The 19,693-nt window shown below is 45.8% G+C and overlaps 1 protein-coding gene across 1 annotated transcript; it reads right to left on the bottom strand.

The window, feature by feature from the left end:
• Positions 1-364: 364 nt before the first annotated feature.
• LOC147116406 (chymotrypsinogen A-like) lies at positions 365-7,072 on the bottom strand. The gene is made up of 7 exons (XM_085989517.1): positions 7,015-7,072; positions 6,814-6,917; positions 6,127-6,206; positions 4,353-4,431; positions 2,687-2,867; positions 607-740; positions 365-526 (listed from the first exon to the last, which is right to left on the bottom strand). The coding sequence occupies exons 1-7, from the start codon at positions 7,070-7,072 to the stop codon at positions 365-367; spliced, it is 798 nt and encodes a 265-aa protein (XP_085845643.1).
• Between the last annotated feature and the right edge of the window lie 12,621 nt (positions 7,073-19,693).

Here is a 19,693-nt window from a genome sequence, read left to right as displayed (position 1 = left end):
CTCACATATATTGGGATCAGAAACTCGAGGGTTGGGGCTGGGTTTGTGGATGGAGGCTTTTGTCTCCCCTCCCCATAGTACCGCATTTTGGTGATGGGACATTACTGTGTCACTACTCCAGCCTTACATCTGTTTCCCTGTAAAGTATTCAGTTTTCTGTTCAAAGGCATTCTTAATAACACTTAGTTTAAGTATGTGAGAAGATTGCAAGAAAAGGTCAGACAAACTATAAATAGCTGGTCATTGATTTTTATTTGAATTCAACAACAACATTTATATAATGCCTTTAACGTATTAAGAATTCCCAAGGCGCTTCACAGCAATTTTATAAGATCAAAAATTCCATGATATAATAGATATCCTTTTAATTATTGGCAAGTGTCTGATCGATCCAGTTGCGGAATTTGGTCACACGGCCATAAACTCCAGGAGTCTTAATGGAGCAAGAGCCACTGCCCCAGGAAACGATTCCCACCAGGTACCAGGTTCCTCCTTCCTGACAGACGAGAGGTCCACCTGAGTCCCCCTGTAAACAAACAAATCAGATTTAATGGGCGGCAGCTCATGAAGTTAATCAAACCTTTCCCAGTGGCCGTGTTTACATACCATACAGGAGGAAGCACCGGAAGCACCAGCACAGATCATCACATCAGAGATCATGTTGGCCCAATACGTCTCACATTCGGTGTTGCTCAGGAGAGGAAGGGATGTCTGCTGCAGAATGCAAGGTGTGAGAAAAGCTGAAGGGGGAGAGAAGGTATTGTTAGATTTTCCTGTTTGTAAAGCACTTGTTCTTGGACAGATTGGGACCTTTGCTGCAACTTCTGTATACAAACTGAATTGTCCTTATTCTTAGACAAATTACATGTCTTAAATGCTTTGATGTGTCTCATAAGCACTATATAATGATTGATAAATGGTAAGGGTAGTAACCTTGTAAAGCTTTTTCTTCATTTTCTCCACATTCCTGTATTTTGAACAGGATCACAAGATACTCCATGATGAAGAAGGCCATTCGGCCCATCTTCATTCATTCCCTCAGGAACAACCCTACATTCCTCCATTGCTGCATTTAGTTCTCTCTTCAAAGATTCCAGAGCTTTCTCCTTGGAGGTCCAAGTGTTGATCATTCGCTGTGTGAAGAACCTCCTGATTACCTTTTACTAGTTTAAATCTCTGTCTCCTTATCCTACCCCTGTGGTTTAATTTAAATTAGTAGGCTGGATTAACCTTTTCCACACCATTCACTATCTGATAGACCTATATAAGATCACTTCTCAAAGGCCTCCTTTCCTGTTGAACAAGTTCTCCAGGGCTACGAATATGGTAGGGCAGAAACTGAGCTCAACAAAGTTACACTGTAGAAAGAAACCACATTGACTTGTAACTGGTCACTGGACAGAGCTCTGGGAGGGATGGCAGTATTTCTCTAACAGGTATTTTTTACAGGAGGGGCCAGACAGTTAATAGGCCACAGCAGTGAAATGCCGTTGCTAGCACCAGGAGTGTGTGTGTTTATCTAGTACTGGTCTTTCTCTTTACAACATGGACTGTTGTAGGAACTCTGCTACCCTGTAATAACACATTAGAAATAAGCACAGAGGGAGAAGTGTCTTGTGGGGAATCATTCAGAATTTGAACATTCTGTTGACTATATTTGTGCCTTTCAGAAATAATGCTTGAATATCATAGACTCCTATCTGTAATAATATTTTACATTCTCCTGCTTGGAGCTTTTAACTGAGGGATACAATAAGTAAACAAAGGCTTCGGGGTCAATTTTCATTGACCCGTGGAGTCGGGATTGGAGGCGTGCGGGGGGTTAAAGTCCCGAATTCGGGGGTCCCGACACCATCCTGCCCCCAACCCGCCTCCATGTAAGTTGCAAAGGATGCGGGTACCCGCCCCGCACTGGGACCCGCCTACCCGAGGCGGGAAGGGATTAGTGCCAATTAACTGCCTGTTAACAGGTAGTTAACAGGCAGTTTTTAGCCTAATCCCTGTTTTAAAGCTTGAAGTGTGGGATTCCCGACAGCTCCAAACCACGGCAAGTTAGAGGAGCCAGGCCGTCGTGTTGAAGCACTTGGAGGGGTCGAGATGTCGGTGTTCAGGTGGTTGCATGAGTGCAAAGGTAAGTGTGTTTGGTGTGTCTAAAGTGTGTAAAGAAGTTTAAATTACCTGGACTTACCTTTTCAGCCTTCCTCTAGGTTTCGGGAGTCCATCTTCTAACCGACACAGAAAGCAGAATGGCTCCGAACTGTCAAAAGTCACAGCCTGCAGCTTTCTGTGCCGGTGAGATTTCTAACTGAGTCTGTGTAGAAGGACTCAGGTTAGAAGTAAGACTGTCAGTGTTTGTCAGCTTCAAACAGCTGTGAAACACTGATATTTCAGCTGTCAAAACGTCTTGACAGATGAAATTTCAGTCTGTGAAGTCACCTGTTGCTGGGTGGCCCTTAATTGGACTGCTGAGCCCGCTGGATGGCTCAACAAGGTCAATCAAGTTAAAATCGCGTGGATTGGCCGCATCTCGATGGAGGCGGGACTACAACCCCGAAAGTTGTAGTCCTGCCTCCTTCCCGACTTCTGAATGAAAATCACTCCCTTCATGTCCGACTGATTTTTTTTCTGAGTGAGTTCCAGCTACAGACATAACTTTGCTCTCTCTAAAGCAATAGAGCTGACATACCATTGGAGTGAGTCACTCCCCATCCTGTAGTGACACACAGCTTGCCAGCACTGAAGTTGTCATATGCACCAGCTAGACAAACGGGTGACACGCGTGGATTGAGCGTAACAGGTGTTGCGAGCTTTACAAGAGTGATGTCGTTGTTGATGGTATTTCTGTCCCACTCGGGATGGGTAATAGCCTGTAAGACACAAGGCCGGAATTAGTTCCTCCCTCAGGCTTATAACCCCCAAGTTTTACATTACCCAACCACTTCTTGATTTTTCTGGGCTTTGCTATTGTTTTCAATCTCAGTGATGTTCTACATTATGGGCCTCAACTTGTCCCCTGGTGATGTCCTGCATCATGGGTCATGGCCCTTGCCCAGACAATGTTCTGTACTTCTGGCGTTGGCCGTTCCCCAGAGATGTGCTTCTCATAGGCCTCAGACCTTACCCGATGATCCCCTGCATTATGAGCCTCAGCGCTTCCCTGGTGATGTCCTGTATTATGGGCCTCAACTGTTCCCCTGGTGATGTCCTGTATTACAGGCCTCAGCTGTTCCCCTGGTGATGTCCTGTATTACGGGCCTCAGCGTTTCCCCTGGTGATGTCCTGTATTACAGGCCTCGGCCCTTCCCTGGTGATGTCCTGTATTACGGGCCTCAGCTGTTCCCCTGGTGATGTCCTGCATTACGGGCCTCAGCTGTTCCCCTGGTGATGTCCTGTATTACAGGCCTCGGCCCTTCCCTGGTGATGTCCTGTAGTACAGGCCTCGGCCCTACATGTAGGTTTCTCAATAAAAAGTAAACAAAGAAAAATAGGAGCAGGAGTAGGCCTTTCAGCCTTCGAGCCTGCTCCGCCATTCAATATGATCATGGCTGATCCTCTATCTCAATACCATATTCCCGCTCTCTCCCCATACCCCTTGATGCCTTTTGTGTCTAGAAATCTATCTATCTCCTTCTTAAATATGTTCAGTGACTTGGCCTCCACAGCCTTCTGTGGTAGAGAATTCCACAGGTTCACCACCCTCTGAGTGAAGAAATTTCTCATCATCTCAGTCCTAAATGTCCTACCCCATAACCTGAGACTGTGACCCCTCGTTCTGGACCCCCCAGCCAGGGAAAACATCCTCCCTGCATCCAGTCTGTCTAGCCCTGTCAGAATTTTATATGTTTCAATGAGACCCCCTCTCATTCTTCTAAACTCTAGTGAATATAGGCCTAGTCGAACCAATCTCTCCTCATACGACAGCCCTGCCATCCCAGGAATCAATCTGGTGAACCTTCGCTGCACTCCCTCTATGGCAAGTATATCCTTTCTTAGGTAAGAAGACCAAAACTGCACACAGTACTCCATTTGAGTTGTGAAGAAAATCAATTGCGGCAAATACATTATATAGTGACCAGGAGTTTATTTTAAAGGAGAGGGATAATATAAAATTGGCACACAAGGAATAAGGCAAATTTGATCAAACAGTGCTAGAAATATTACTTTACTGCCATAGATTCTTTTAAAGGCAGTTACTGATTCTAGTTAACACTGTTTCTCTCTCCACTGCTGCTGCCTGACCTGCTGAGTGTTTCCAGCATTTTCTGTTGTTATTACTGATTCTAGTTTCTACTCTTAAACAGAATTGATAAAACCTCAAATAAAATTCACTGTGAAGATCGGAGCATTCCTACCTTAGCAACTGGGATGGACTGAGTTATTGCATCCGCTGAGCATTTGTCGTAATCTCCAATAACTACAATGTGTCTTGTGCTACAGGAAACAATATATCACGCTCAGTAAGTATTATATCCCTTAATATTGTTAAACATAGACTCTGAAGACCAGGTGCTCACTCTGTCGACCTCCGACGTAAGGGGCGCTTTACGCAGGGTGAACACACGAAAGGCTACTGGACCGGATAGCATCCCTGGACGGGTACTCAAGGAATGTGCTGATCAGCTGGCTGATGTCTTCACCGCCATCTTCAACCTGTCATTGGCCCAGGCAGTAGTACCTACATGCTTCAAGACCGCCACCATCATTCCTGTGCCTAAACAAGCGGCTGTGACGTGTCTGAACGACTATCGACCTGTCGCACTCACACCCATCATAATGAAGTGTTTCGAGAGACTGGTCTTAGCCCACATCAAAGCCAGTGTTCCTGCCTCCCTTGACCAACACCAGTTTGCCTGTCGGGCAAACAGATCAACGGAGGATGCAATCACTACTGCTCTACATTCGGCACTGAATCACCTAGATGGTAAGGAGACCTACATCAGAATGTTGTTTATAGATTACAGCTCAGCATTCAACACTATCGTCCCCAACAAGCTGGCCACCAAACTCCAAACTCTTGGCCTGAACACTTCCCTCTGCAACTGGACCCTGGACTTCCTAACAAACAGACCCCAGTCTGTCAAATTAGGCAACCACACCTCCCCCCCCTGACCCTGAACACGGGGGCCCCACAAGGATGTGTGCTGAGCCCCCTCCTCTACTCCCTCTTCACCCATGACTGTGTGGCTATTAATGGTTCCAACACCATCATCAAGTTTGCAGATGACACCACGGTAGTAGGCCAGATCACCAACAACGATGAGTCAGCCTACAGGGAGGAGGTCCAGCATCTCGTGAAGTGGTGCGCCAACAACAACCTGGCCCTTAACACCAAGAAAACAAAGGAAATAATCGTGGACTTCAGGAAGTCCAAAGGCGGAAGTCACACCCCCATCCACATCAATGGGGCGGAGGTGGAAAGGGTGGCCAGCTTTAAGTTCCTCGGAGTCCACATCACGGAAGACCTCTCCTGGTCCCTCAACACCTCCTCTCTGGTGAAGAAGGCCCAGCAGCGCCTATATTTCTTGAGGAGGCTGAAGGGATGTAATCTGTCACCCCCGGTCCTCTCTAACTTCTACCTCTGCACTATAGAGAGCATCCTGACAAACTGTATCACGGTATGGTACGGCAGCTGTAGCTCCCATGACCGGAAAGCCCTGCAGCGGGTAGTCAAAACTGCCCAACGCATTACCGGCACCCAGCTACCGACCATAGAACATATATATCAGAAACGCTGCCTACGGAGCACGGTCCATCATCAAAGACCCTACCCACCCCAGCCACAGTCTGTTCGCCCTCCTACCATCTGGAAGACGCTACAGATGCATTCGCACCCGTACGACCAGATTTAGGAACAGCTTCTTTCCCAGGGCTGTCATCCTACTGAACTCCACAAATAAACACTAAAGCCTGCACATCTGCCGATGCACTTTATTATGGTCATATTTATGCTAATATATATGTACAAATGTATGTTGAAATGTTTAAGTGTCCTAATCCAAATTGTACACTCTCGGGAGCCGCAAGCCTACATTTCGTTGTACTGCACTTGTGCACTAACAATGACAATAAAAGTTGATTTGATTTGATTTTGATTTTGATTTGAAGATGCTGATACTGTAACCTTACCTCACACTGCAATGGGCAGCAGTGACAACCCAGTTTTCGTTAATCAAGGAGCCGCCACAGAAATGAAAGCCACTTTTTTGCTAGTGCAGAAAGGAAAGAATTATTCAGTACAGAAAATCCAACATTTGATCCATTATTGTTCGGATTATCTGTCTTGCAAGCATTCATCTCCACACACCTGGCTTTGTATGGAGATGGGGCAGTTTGCAAAATCAAAAATGACAGAAAGATGAGTCAGCAGCACATTTTACAACGGACATGTTGTATCGCTGGTTCAGAGGTGTGACTTGTACAAATACCTGTTTTGATCAGATCACGCCTGGGTTTTAAATGTCTAAACTAGCTCACGTTATGATTACAGCCGCCATCTTGCATCCTTGAAACTGGCCGTTGATTCACACAAGATCTTTGGCTCCTGGCAACAAATTTCTAATGATGATGCACCATTAGTATTATTTTGTTTTATCAACAATTGCTGGAAATGGATTTGTTTACCCAGAATATATTCTTCAACATTTGCAGCTACACTACATTCGGAAATTCAGTGCTCATCAAAATTAACAAAATTGACCAGGAGTTTTTGGCTTTTACTGGAATGGTGACCTTCTTAAACAGAGTGAAGTATTAAAAATGTAACAGTTACCTGACTAGGAGTTACTCATACCTGGAGCCTTAGCTTCAACCTACCTGCAGGGAGACCTGCCAGGGCCAAGATCCAGGAACGGCATCTTCACCATTCACGATTCTTGCGTAGCCCGTGACGACAGGGGTGATGGCTGGGATCCCACAGCCTATGTTGGAAGTCAATGTACAAACAGGGATCAGTGTCACCAGTGCACCACCAAGTAAAATAGGAACTTAAGATATTTTCTAGATATTATAACTTACTCCCTCCATAAGTTGCGCCGAGGACCGCAAAGCAGGAGAGAATCCAAAGGAAAGCCATGGTTCTTGTTCGTGTTTGACGGTTACAGTTATGACTTTATATAGTCGAACTGTGACGCCCGGTATCCAATAGATAGAAGTCTGAGCTTTTACCCAATCTACATGTGGCAGGATTTCTTTGCAAAATAAACTAATTAATTACAAGATACGTGAACATATCAGTAAAAACATCACTAGATAGAAGGACTGTGGGTACTTTCAAGCTGTTCAACGAATAGAATATTGATGATTGATTAAAAGTCAAAGGCACATATCTGAGCTATAATGGATATCTAAGCATGTATGTAATCATATGGCCTTGAAAAAGTTGCCATTATATTGACCAACAAATAAACTCAACTAATGGAACATGTTTTTTTTCCACATGAGTATTCTGAAGGTAAGTTGATAAGAAATTCCAAATTGTTGGGGAACATTTCAACTTGTTATGCAAAGGAGTAACATAAGCTCCACAAACTCACCTTAATTTAATTTCAAATTTTGTATACAAGAAGAATAAACAAAGGGATGTGTGAAAGGATATTCATCTCAAGAAAGGCATTAATAAAGAGATTGACCTAGACTGTTGATAGAAATGAAAGAACTTACATTTAGAAGGCACCTTTTACGTGTTCAGGGTTTCCCAAAGTGCGTTGTAATGAATGAATTACCATTTTTTTTAAAGTCTAGTCGCTTTTGTTATGTAGGCAAAACAATTTGCACACAGCAAGATCCCACAAACAGTAGTGAGATAAATGACCAGTTAATCTGTTTTTTTTGGTGTTGTTAAAGAGATAATTCCCCAATTCTTTTTTAATTAGTGCCATGGGATCTTTTACCTCCACCTGAACATCCAAAAGGCAGCACCTCCAATAATGCAGCACCCCCTCGATACTGCACTGAAGGGTGCTCGTACCTGAATTGGAACCTAAACCTCAACCTTCTGACTCACAGGTCAGTGCTACACTGAGCCAAGCTCAGTAAAGGGAGAATAGTAATTATTACAATAAAATGGTTAGAAGGCTGCATATTGTTTATTGTGTGTCTAAATGTTGGTGATTGTATTCCCTAGACTCCTTTCTGCCTATGCTGCTCTGTAACTGGCCATGAGAGTAGACTGACTTGACTTCCCTCCTTTCCTGTGGAGAAGTGCCTCAACTCACTTTCAGTCTTTGCCCCACAGCCTGGGCAAGATCAGCAAGTGAGAATCTGTGGAGATAAACCTTCTCACTATAACAACAGGTCCAATCATTGGCCGGAATTTTCCCAGTCCTGAGTGTGCAGTTTTGGAGAGCGGGTCGGCAGTAAAAATCATGGAAATTGCCAGCACGTCGGGAAACCGCCGTCATCCTGCCGACTTCCACATTTAACTTGGGCGCGTTTCCCAGCGTACCTCGGACCCGCTCGGCAGAGGCGGGCGGCCTCATTAAAGTACTTAAATGCTTGTTGAGAGACCCTTAAGAGGCTTTATAACCTCAGGTTTTGGCTTTAACTTGTAGCGCACGGGATTCACACACCTTGGGAATCTCGCCTGCGATGGGGAGGCGGAAGGTCAGTGGTCATTGTGTGAGTTCATTAATTGACAGCTGGGAAAACATAAATACATCCAGCTGAGAGGGAACAAATAGGGCCTCAGTTTATCATCTCATCTGAAAGATCGGACCTCTGACATTGCAGCATGCCCTCAGCACAGCACTGGAGCGTCAGTCTCTGGAGTGGGACTATGAACCCACAACCTTCTGACTCTGTGGCGAGAGTGCTACCAACTGAGCCACGACTGACACTCACCTCACTGTGCTATTTTAGCAGGCGCGCTTTGGGTAGCCACGTAAGCCCTCGCTCGAGTCAGCCGAGGGCCTCATAAATATGCAAACAACGGGGTCTAATGACTTAAGAAGGACCCTGATGCGATTTTAACGTGCAGTCGCACATTTGGAGCCCAGAAAACTCTGACGCCGAGCAGTCCCAGAAGGTAATATTTAACTTTTTTAATGCTTCCTCGTGGCCAGGAGCAACAGGAGAGCCTCTGGGCCCCACAAGGAAATCTTGGGCCTCCCCCCTTTCTCCCATGGCGCGAACAGCTCCAGACTTCCCCACCACCCAGTGCACTCACCTGACTGCCGTGGACCGTTCCCGCGGGTCGCAAGGGGCAGCCTCCCACCGCCGGTCATCCCTCTTCTGCCCATCGACCAGGGACTGATCCCTGCTGGAATTGGGAGGGGTCTCTGCAGCCATGTGGAGATGAGACCTGGGAATTAAAATGGTCCAGGCCTCCCTGCAGATGGCCCATGTGAAGCTTGGCGCTTGTCTTGCCGACCCCACGCTGAACTCACACCCCGAGTTAAAATCGCGGCTATCATTTCCGCCAACTTGTCACCTGCGGCTGTGTTATAAAATATGCCAGAGCGGTTTGTTGTATTACTTTGAAATTTGTTTTTATTAAGCCACTGTAATTGTAAAATTACACGCATCATAGTCCAGCAATTAAGCTAAATTTAATTGACCACAGCCACTTTATTCTTAGGCAGTAATGCATCAGTCAGAAGCAATGTTCCCCCTAAGGTGCACGTCCATGCAGCCGCGCACCAATTGTGAGATCCCGCGCAGGCCGCTCACCAGCTGCTGCGGCTGGAAGAGATACTGCGCATTGAAATTTAAAGTGCCCGTGCAGGGAAAAATAAATTAGAAGGAACATTGGTCTGAAGTAACATCAGGTGCCCTGGTCACAGAAGACAATGGTAGACAAGCCATAATAACAGTGTGGATGCTCAGAGGAGCTTTTCTTTTTGCATCTGTGTTGATCACCCACTTCAAATTACCATCCAGCACATCTCTGCAACTGGCTGCCCGGAGGTCATAGAATCATAGAATGGTTACAGCACAGCAGGAGGCCATTCGGCCCATCGAGCCCGTGCCGGCTCTCTGCAAGAGCACTCCCCTGCTCTTTCCCTGTTCCACTCCCCTGCCCTTTCCCTGTAGCCCTGCAAATTTTTTTCCTTCAGGTACTTATCCAATTCCCTTTTGAAAGCCACAATTGAATTTGCCTCCCGCACCCTTTTCAGGCAGTGAATTCCAGATCTTAACCACTCGCTGCGTAAAAATGTTTTTCCTCATGTTGCCTTTGGCTCTTCTACCAATCACCTTAAATCTGTGTCCTCTGCTTCTCGACCCTTCCACCAATGGGAACAGTTTCCCTCTATCTACTCTATCTAGGCCCCTCATGATTTTGAACACTCATCAAATCTCTTCTCAACCTTCTCTGCTCTAAGGAGAATAACCCCAGCTTCTCCAGTCTATCCATGTAACTGAAGTCCCTCATCCCTGGAACCATTCTTGTAAATCTTTTCTGCACCCTGTCTAAGGCCTTCACATCCTTCCTAAAATGCGGTGCCAAGAATACTCCAGTTGAGGCTGAACCAGTATTTTATAAAGGTTCATCATAACTTCCTTGCTTTTGTACTAATAGTGTGTTATAATTGCAGTAATATTGTGGAGGACAAATTCGTTGGCAGTAATAGTGTAGAGGATGGATTCATGGAATGTATGCAAGATAGTTTTCTAGATCAGTGTGTTGAGGAAGCAACTAGGGAACAGGCTATTTTGAATCTAGTAAAAAAATAGTACTGGAGAAATTAATGGGACTGAAAGCCGATAAATCCTGATGTAATAAAAAGACTCACACATCAAGGAACTTTAAAGTAAGCTTTAAGCAACTTATAATTAAACTATATACAAGAGCGGTCTTCACCATGCCTCTAGGTGAAGCCCTTTTACAATACTGAACAGTTCAGTATTTATACTAGTCCAAACACAGGAAGTGACGTATGCACAGGAAGTGATGTATGCACAGAGTTCACAGTTCACAGTTCACAGGAAGTGATGTGCACATAACTTCCCGGAAGTTATTATTATTATCACATTCTTCCCTCCTGCGAGATTAGAAGGCTGTGGTCTTCCTTTTGTTCCGCAGCCACCGAACGAGGAAGAGTCGCACCCGTTTGGGTTCCCGTCGTAGAGGGTCGCTAGTCCGCTTACACGCTGTTGGCCATTGGTCAGAGTCTGTGTGGCCTGGATTACCCTGTGAAGGGTCGGGGAGATCATGGCTTCGTGTACGAGTCCCAATAGGTGCAGAGTCGGTCTGTCTCTGTTCAGAGGGAGTTGCAGAGCTGGTCTGTGGCAGATCAGTACTTTGGTGCGCGGTACTGGGAGGGTCGCAACTTTGAGTACGGGGTTCTACTGGTACCAAGCTAGTTGGTGTCAGATCAGGATCCTGGAGAGGGGTACCTGGTAGGTTCCAAGAGGCTCCTGGTAAAATACCATCACTCGATGCCCCACTAGGTCCTGGTGGGCAGGGAGCCAGATCCCGTAATGATACAGTAGATTCTCGGCCGTCGGGATATCGTATGTATGCATAGGTGGGGTTGGCATTGGTTAGTTCGACCTCGTCTACGAGAGGGTCATTTTTAGACGTCCGAACGTATCTTCGGAGTAGTACAGGTCCAGGAGTAGTTAGCCATGACGGGAGGGATGTCCCATAAGATGAGCGACGCTGGAATCCAAAGAACCGCTCATGAGGTGTAGTATTTGTGGCTGTAGAAAGAAGGGACCGTATAGAGTGCAATGCATCCGGAAGCACTGTTTCCCATTGCTGGTTTGGTAGGCCCCGAGATCTTAAAGCAAGATGTACGGAATTCCAGATGATACCGTTATACCTCTCTACCTGCCCATTTCCGATGGGATGATATGGCGTCGTTTTGCTTGTAGCAATTCCCCGTTCTGAGAGGTAGTCCTTGAGTTCCCTTGACATAAAGGATGGCCCCCGATCCGAGTGAATGTAAGCCGGCATGCCACAGAGAGAAAATACCTGCTCAAGGCAGCAGATTACTGTGGACGCCAGCATATTGGAGCAGGGGAAGGCAAACGGAAAATGTGAATATTCATCAATCATGGTGAGCAAATATATGTTCCGAGTTGAAGAGGGCACTGGGCCCTTAAAATCGATGCTAAGTCGCTGCATCGGTTGGGTTGCGTGTATGAGCATACCATCTGAGGGGCGGAAGAACTGAGGTTTTAATTCTGCACAAAGCCGGCATTCTGAGCACATTTTCTTTACATCTCCAGTAGAAAAAGGGAGATTCCGTGATCGTACGAAATGTAGCATGCGCGTAACGCCAGGATGACACAATCCATTATGGACATCTATGAGAGTAGAGGATGACATAGTGGAGCAGAATGCTCGTGTGAGGGTATCCGGGGCCACATTCTCCTTGCCAGGTCGATAGTGAATGGTGTAACCAAAAGAGGCCAGTTCCATCCTCCAAAGCTGTATTTTATTATTCTTAATTTTGGTTCGTTTTCGATTATCGAGCATGAAGGCGACTGATCGCTGGTCCGTGATTAATGTAAAGTGCTGGCGAGCTAGGAAATGGTTCCACTTCCGTACCGCCTCTATGATGGCTGTGGCTTCCTTCTCAACCAGAGGATAATGTAGCTCGGCACTTTGTAAGGTCCTGGACATAAATGCTACAGGACGACCTTCCTGATTTAGAGTAGCCGAGATCGCCACCTCCGAGGCATCACATTCGACTATGAAAGGGAGAGTCTCATCGATGGAGTGAAGAGTCGCTTTCTCCAACTGTTTTTTGAGAAGGTTAAAGGCTGCAACAGCCGCTGTTTCCAATGGAAATGATCTAGCATGCAGCAAGGGTTGGATTTTGTCTGAAAAATGAGGAATCCATTTAGCGTAGTATGCAAACAGACCGAGAGCCCGACGTAAAGAAGCCGGATTCTTAGGTGACGGGAGCTCTTGGAGCGGGCGAAGTCTTTCTGGGTCTGGCTTAATGATACCATTGCCTACGCAGTAGCCAAGGATGTTGATGGTCGGTTGCGACTCAACAGATTTAGATTCATTCAAAGTTAAGTTACGGTGATGGAGAGCATCACGAAATTTTTGGAGGTTGGCGTCGTGTTCCTGTTGATCGTGACCTGCAATAGTAATGTTATCGAGATAGGGAAAAGTGTCCCTTAAGTTTTCCTGCTTAACCAGGCCATCCATTGCCCATTGGAAGACAGCCACTCCATTAGTAACCCCGAATGGAAGGCGACAAAATTGGTACAGCCGTCCATTAGCCTCAAAGGCCGTGTACTGCTTATCTGAGACCTTCAAGGGTACCTGATGATAGGCACTTTTCAAATCGTAAGTTGAGAACACTTTGTATTCGGCCAGTTTATTAACCATATCATCAATGCGTGGCAATGGGTAGGCATCCAAGTCAGTATATTGATTGATGGTTTGCGAATAATCAATGCATATTCGTTGTTTGTGAGGTTTTAGAGGGTTCTTGACGATGACGATTTGAGCCCGCCAGGGCGACGAACATGGTTCGATGATATCCTCTGCTAAAAGTCGAGAGATTTCAGCCTCAATAAAAGATTGGTCTTCCTGACTAAAGCGCCGTGATTTTGTTATTATTGGTTTGCATCGAGGAGGAATACTGGCAAATAATGAGGGTTCATCAAGTGAAGCTGCTGATAATGCACAAAACGGTAATTTAGACAGTGTATTAGAAATAGTAAGTCCAGGTTTGGATCCGCCGAACTCAATGGTGAGTTTCTTATGCTGTTTTTGAAAATCCAGCCCTAAGATGAGATCACTACATAAGTCCTTGAGCACCGAAAGTCGGGTGGAGGGATACATACGACCATGAAGTGTCATATCAATAATACAAAAGCCGGAGATTCTGGTATTAAGTGATGACTGAGCCATCGCAATTGCCTGGTCCGATGGGAAGATATGTAGTTTCAATTTCGCAACAATCTGTTCTCTAATGAAACTATCAGTACTTCCTGAGTCAATTAATGCATCTAAGGTATGCCCATTAATTGAAACTTTTGTAGCTGCGTGAAACAGGTTCTGTGGGCAAGCAGCTGTAATTGGTGTGGTTGCACAGAGAGTGGCTGAAACTCTAGGTGCGCTTCTTCGGGAGAGAGCTCGAGAGGAAGCTTGATAGGTCCTAGCCGGAGCATCTTGATAGGCCCTAATTGGGGCAGTTCGGTAGGCCTTAGCTGGATAGGCCCTCGTAGAGGCTCTTGATTGGCAAACTTTTGCAAAGTGTCCCTTTTTATCGCAATGACTGCAGATCGCATTGCGAGCAGGGCAGAATTTCCTAGGGTGAAAAGAATCTCCACAAAAGAAGCATTCCTTCCTAGATTGCTAAGAGGCTGCTAAAGTGGGGTCATCCTCCTCTTCTTCATCAGAATTATCATCAGGATTAGATTCCTCCATGATAGAGTTCACCTGAGGCCACTTGAATCGTCTGGTTGCAGTTACAGCAGCAGATCGATCTGGGCAGCTGATACAGGTCTGCATTTTTCTTTGCCAAATCCAGAGAACAAGCCAGGTCAAAAGCCTTTTGTAGCTCAAGTGTTTTACTTTCTAGCAGACGCTGGCGTATAAATGGAGAGGCAATCCCGCAGATGAAAGCATCACGAATCATTTCTTCGCGGTACAGCTCAGCCGAGGCTGCCTGAAAGTTACACTCTACGCTGAGCCTGCGAAGTTCCTGGAGGAATTCGTTAATCGATTCCCCTGGCCCTTGTCGGGCTGTGGCCAGTAGATGTCTAGCATAGACCTCATTTGCGGTCTTGGCATATAGTTTTATAAGTGCCCGGATCACCTCATCATAATTATCCCATTCATCAGCATATTCAAACACTATTGAGGTCACATAGTTGATAAGTATCCTCAGTTTAGTAGAAGCATCCGCTTTACATTCATCAAGAAAATTCTCAAAAGTACGGTACCAATGCTTCCATACCCTGCCAGCTGCTGGTGCGTTTGGGTCCAAGTCCAGACGAGTAGGTTTAAGGATGTTTTCCATGATGGGTGGTTCCCTGGATCCTTAACTCCGAGTTTGTCTGAAGGTCTAGTATTTGTAAGTGTAAATACTAAGTTGCTTAAATTGATGTAATAAAAAGACTCACACATCAAGGAACTTTAAAGTAAGCTTTAAGCAACTTATAATTAAACTATATACAAGAGCGGTCTTCACCATGCCTCTAGGTGAAGCCCTTTTACAATACTGAACAGCAGTATTTATACTAGTCCAAACACAGGAAGTGACGTATGCACAGGAAGTGATGTATGCACAGAGTTCACAGTTCACAGGAAGTGATGTGCACATAACTTCCCGGAAGTTATTATTATCACAAATCCCCTGGACCTTGTACGGATAACCATAGCTGTCGTAAAGACAGCAGGGTTTGATTAACAGCTGGTTGACGGCTGATGTCATATCCGGGGGCGGGATCCGACACCATCTTGGCCATGCTTCAGATACTGTACTGGAGACACAGAGTCAGGACTGAATAAATGGCACTCTACAACTGCTTGTGAGACTCGTAATTACGTTATTAAGATAACATTACATGGTACCAGGATTTATAGAACTCACGATAAGGACATACTGCAACAATGGAAGGACTAAAACCTCCAGCTAGCCTGCAACTAGAAGGAAATGTGGATGAAAATTGGCATGTCTTCAAGCAACGCTTTCTTCTCTACCTCACAGCGATTGACGCTTCGACTAGCTCTGGAACATGTAAACTAGCTTTGTTGCTAACAGTGGCTGGCTCGCAGGCAATCGAGCTGTTTAATACATTTATGTTTGCAGCCGAAGATGATAAAAATGACCTGGACAAGGTGATAGAATGGTTTGACGAATACTGCACTCCAAAAAAGAATGAAACATATGAGAGATTCGTGTTTCGCTCCCGCGTGCAAAAGCAAGGAGAATCCTTTGATTTTTTTTGACGGACTTGAAAATAAAAGCACAAACATGCATCTTTAGGGACCTGAAGGAATCGATGATACGCGATCAAGTCGTTTTTGGAATACTTGACAAAAAGGTGAGGGAGAGAATGCTTAGAGACAATGACCTAAATTTGGATGCAGCAGTGAAAATATGTCATGCTAGTGAACTCTCAGCCATGCACACGAAAACTTTCGAAGGGAGCAGCACAGCAGAAGGGAGCGCCCTGGGGCTGAAAAACCTGCCGGTGAATGTGGTACACAAAAGGGACACAAGAGGACCCACGGAGTTCAAGACGATGATGCCTTATGAATGCAGACGGTGCGGTAATAAACACGTAGCCAGACAGTGTCCTGCTTATGGGAAGAACTGTGCCAAGATGTGTTTTTTGGAAGAGAAAACTGAAGGTAAAAAGACAGTGCATGCTATTGAGACTGAAGAGACAGGAGCAGAGACTTTGTTTGTTGGAATGGTGCAAAATGAGTCAAAACAGGGCAAAAATGCTAATGAAGTGCACTCTGTAGGACCAAAGACTGAAGTTTGGATAGCTCCCTTGCTGGTAAATGGCACCATTGTTACCTTTAAGCTAGATACAGGTGCTAAGGCAAACCTCATAAGTTGGAGTGATGCACGGAATCTCAAAGTGCGACCTAAAATACTGAACAAGACAGTGTCTTTGAAGGCATACAATGGACAAAGCATTGAAACAAAAGGAACGTGTAGGCTGAATGTTAAGGTAAAAAATCACATTCACCCTTTGACCTTTGTTATAGTGCCTGAAGGACATGAGTCACTGTTGGGGGATAAGGCCTGTGTGGATTTGGGCTTGGTAAAACGAATCTATACTATCAATGAACAGAACTGTGTGCAGAGTGCACCCCAAGATAGTACAAATCTGACTCATGAGACTATAGCACACAAATATGCAGATGTCTTTCAGGGTTTCGGAGCACTGCCCTTTACATACTCCATCAAACTGAGAGAGGATGCACAACCTGTGATTCACGCACCCAGGAGAGTTCCAGTGGCTCTCCGTGAAAAACTGAGGGAAGAGCTAGACCGCATGGAGGGGCTAGCTGTCATAAAGAAGATTGAGGAACCGACTGACTGGGTAAATTCCATGGTATGCGTCAATTCAAAGAAAACTGATAAATTGCGTATCTGCATGGATCCCAAGGACCTTAACGCCAATATCAAAAGAGAGCACTACCAAATTCCAAAGAGAGAGGAAATAGTCAGCGATATGACAGAAGCGAAAGTCTTCTCCAAGATGGAAGCCTCGCATGGTTTCTGGCAGTTGAAACTTGATGAAGAAAGTGCTAAGCTGTGCACTTTTAACACACTGTTTGGTCGATACTCCTACCAGCGTCTGCCCTTTGGTATTAGCTCTGCCCCAGAAATCTTTCACAGACCAATGGAGCAAATCATCGAGGGCCTGGAGGGAGTGCGGGTGTACGTGGATGATCTGGTAGTATGGGGCTCCACGCAGGGGGAGCACGACACCAGACTGGAGAAAACACTTCAGAGAATACAGCAGTATGGACTCAAACTAAATAAAGACAAATGTCAGTTCAGTGTCAATGAAATCACATTCCTCGGAGACAAGATCTCTTCAGAGGGGATTTAGCCAGACAAGTCAAAGGTAAAGGCAATACATGACATGGAGAAACCAAAGGACAAGAAAGGGGTTCAGCGGGCCCTTGGCATGGTTAACTACCATAGGAAAATTCATTCCAAATCTAGCAGTGAAAACTGTTCATCTGAGAAAACTGCTGCACCAAGAGACAGAGTTCCAATGGGGACATGAACATGAGAGAGAATGGAAGGGGCTGCTACACATTCTAGAAGTGAACCCTGTAAAGTCCGCGCCTCAATAATACACGGACTTCGGGAGAACAGTTTAACAGGTACTTTACTGAACAAGAGGCAGCTTGAAACTGAAACTACAGAAGCCTGCTAGGGCCTTTTATACAGGGGTGGTCACTGCGGTACTGCAGTCTAAGACCAGTTATTCCCTTAAAGGTACATACACAACAATTCCTCCCCTTTTAGATAAACAGTACATAACATTCATTTAACAACTAAATAATAACTAATTACAATTACAATTTTCTCAGTAATATATACATCAACTGAAATAGTCATTTATAAGTTCAGTCTTTGAGGAGGCTTCCTGATCCGGACTGGATAGCGCCTTTCTCGAGTATCCTGTTCTGGCGGTGGAGTCAATGCTGGCTCATTGTCATTGGTTGGTTCGTCAGCTTCCAATACCCCTGCTTCTGAGGTAGACGCAATCTGTACTTTGGGCTCATTACCAGGTGCACATGCTTGTGGTACAGGTTTGGCTTGTTCCTGTGACTCTAGAATCTGGTCAGCATGGCGTCTCACGATGCTCTCTCCAACGTCCACTGTGTACATTAGTGGTCCCTGCTGTGTGCATATCGTGCCTGGCTGCCATTTTTCTGTTCGGTAGTCGCGGGCCAAGACTGGTTGCCCTATCTTGAAGCTCCTGGTTGGCTTCTCATTTATGTGCTGGAACTGCTTATCCTCAACATCTCGTCTTATGTTTGGTTTGAGCAAATCCAAGCGACATCTTAGTCTCCGGTTGAAAAACAGTACGGCTGGAGTTTGGTTGGTTACTGCATGTGTCGCATTCCGGTAAGCAAACAGGAAGTTATCTACCTTGTGTTGCAGTGGTATGTCGTCATTATACATTGCCTTTATGGCCTTTTTAAAGGTCTGAACAAACCTCTCAGCCAATCCATTTGTGGCTGGATGATATGGGGCAGATGTGTAATGTTTCACCCCATTATTCTTCAGGAACCTCCGGAAATCCTCAGACACAAACTGTGGGCCATTGTTGGAACAGATCTGTTCTGGCAACCCATTCCTGGCGAAGATGGTCCTTCGGACTGCAATAGTTTTCTCCGTGGTGTTGGAGGACATTTTAATGACCTCTGGCCATTTCGAATGGGCGTTCACAGCGATTAGAAACATTGAGTCCATAAATGGACCAGCAAAATCAATGTGTACCCGTTGCCATGGAGATGAGGGCCACTCCCATGGATGTAGCGGGGCCTGTGGTGGAGCGTTTTGGACCTTCTGGCATCCTGTGCATCTCTTGGTCATATCCTTGATTTCTTTATCGATTCCCGGCCACCACACAAACACCCTGGCTAGGCTCTTCATTTTTACCCCTCCCAGATGACCCTCATGAAGCTCATTGAGTACTCTATCTCTCAACTTGGGTGGAATTACCACTCGGGATCCACACATCAAGGTTCCCCGGCACACTGACAGCTGTTCCCTCCTTGGCGAGAATGCTGGCAACAGTGAGTCGCCATATGCTGGCCATCCCTTCACCGTCAAATCATAGACCCGAGAGAGTGTCGGGTCATTTCGGGTTTCCTTCTCAATACTTGCGTTTGTAACAGGCAAACATCAACTATGGTCGCATGGAATATCTCCACCGGGTCCACTGCAGGTGCTTCTTCCGCCGTAGGCAACGGTAGGCATGACAGCCCATCAGTGTTTCCATGTTGTTTCGTACCTTTGTACTCTATGTCATACTGATGTGCCCCTAGAAAAAGTGACCATCTTTGCAGCCGTTGCGCCGTCATCACCGGAACGCCCTTCTTTGGGTTAAAAATTGAGACCAGAGGTTGATGATCAGTCAGTAGGGTGAATTTCTGCCCGTGCAGATAGTGATTGAACTTCTTCACCCCCCACACCAGGCTGAGGGCCTCCCTGTCAATCTGGGCGTAGTTACGCTCGGCTGAGGTTAGCGAGCGCGATGCAAAGGCTATTGGCCTCTCTGAACCATCACGGAATTT

The sequence above is a fragment of the Somniosus microcephalus genome, chromosome 6, assembly GCF_052327205.1.
Source record: "Somniosus microcephalus isolate GS21.2 chromosome 6, FLI_Smic_1.0, whole genome shotgun sequence".
In the NCBI taxonomy this organism is placed as follows: Eukaryota; Metazoa; Chordata; class Chondrichthyes; order Squaliformes; family Somniosidae; genus Somniosus; species Somniosus microcephalus.
Note: the sequence above shows the minus strand (reverse complement) of the source record. Positions and strands in the feature narration are given on the sequence as shown.

Coding starts and splice junctions, on each gene's coding strand:
- LOC147116406 (XM_085989517.1), bottom strand. CDS start 7,072: ATGGCTTTCCTTTGGATTCTCTCCTGCTTTGCGGTCCTCGGCGCAACT. Junction 4,432..6,126: donor GCTGCCCATTGCAGTGTGAG/GTAAGGTTACAG, acceptor TGTTTCCTGTAG/CACAAGACACATTGTAGTTA. Junction 741..2,686: donor GGGAGTGACTCACTCCAATG/GTATGTCAGCTC, acceptor CTCCCCCTTCAG/CTTTTCTCACACCTTGCATT.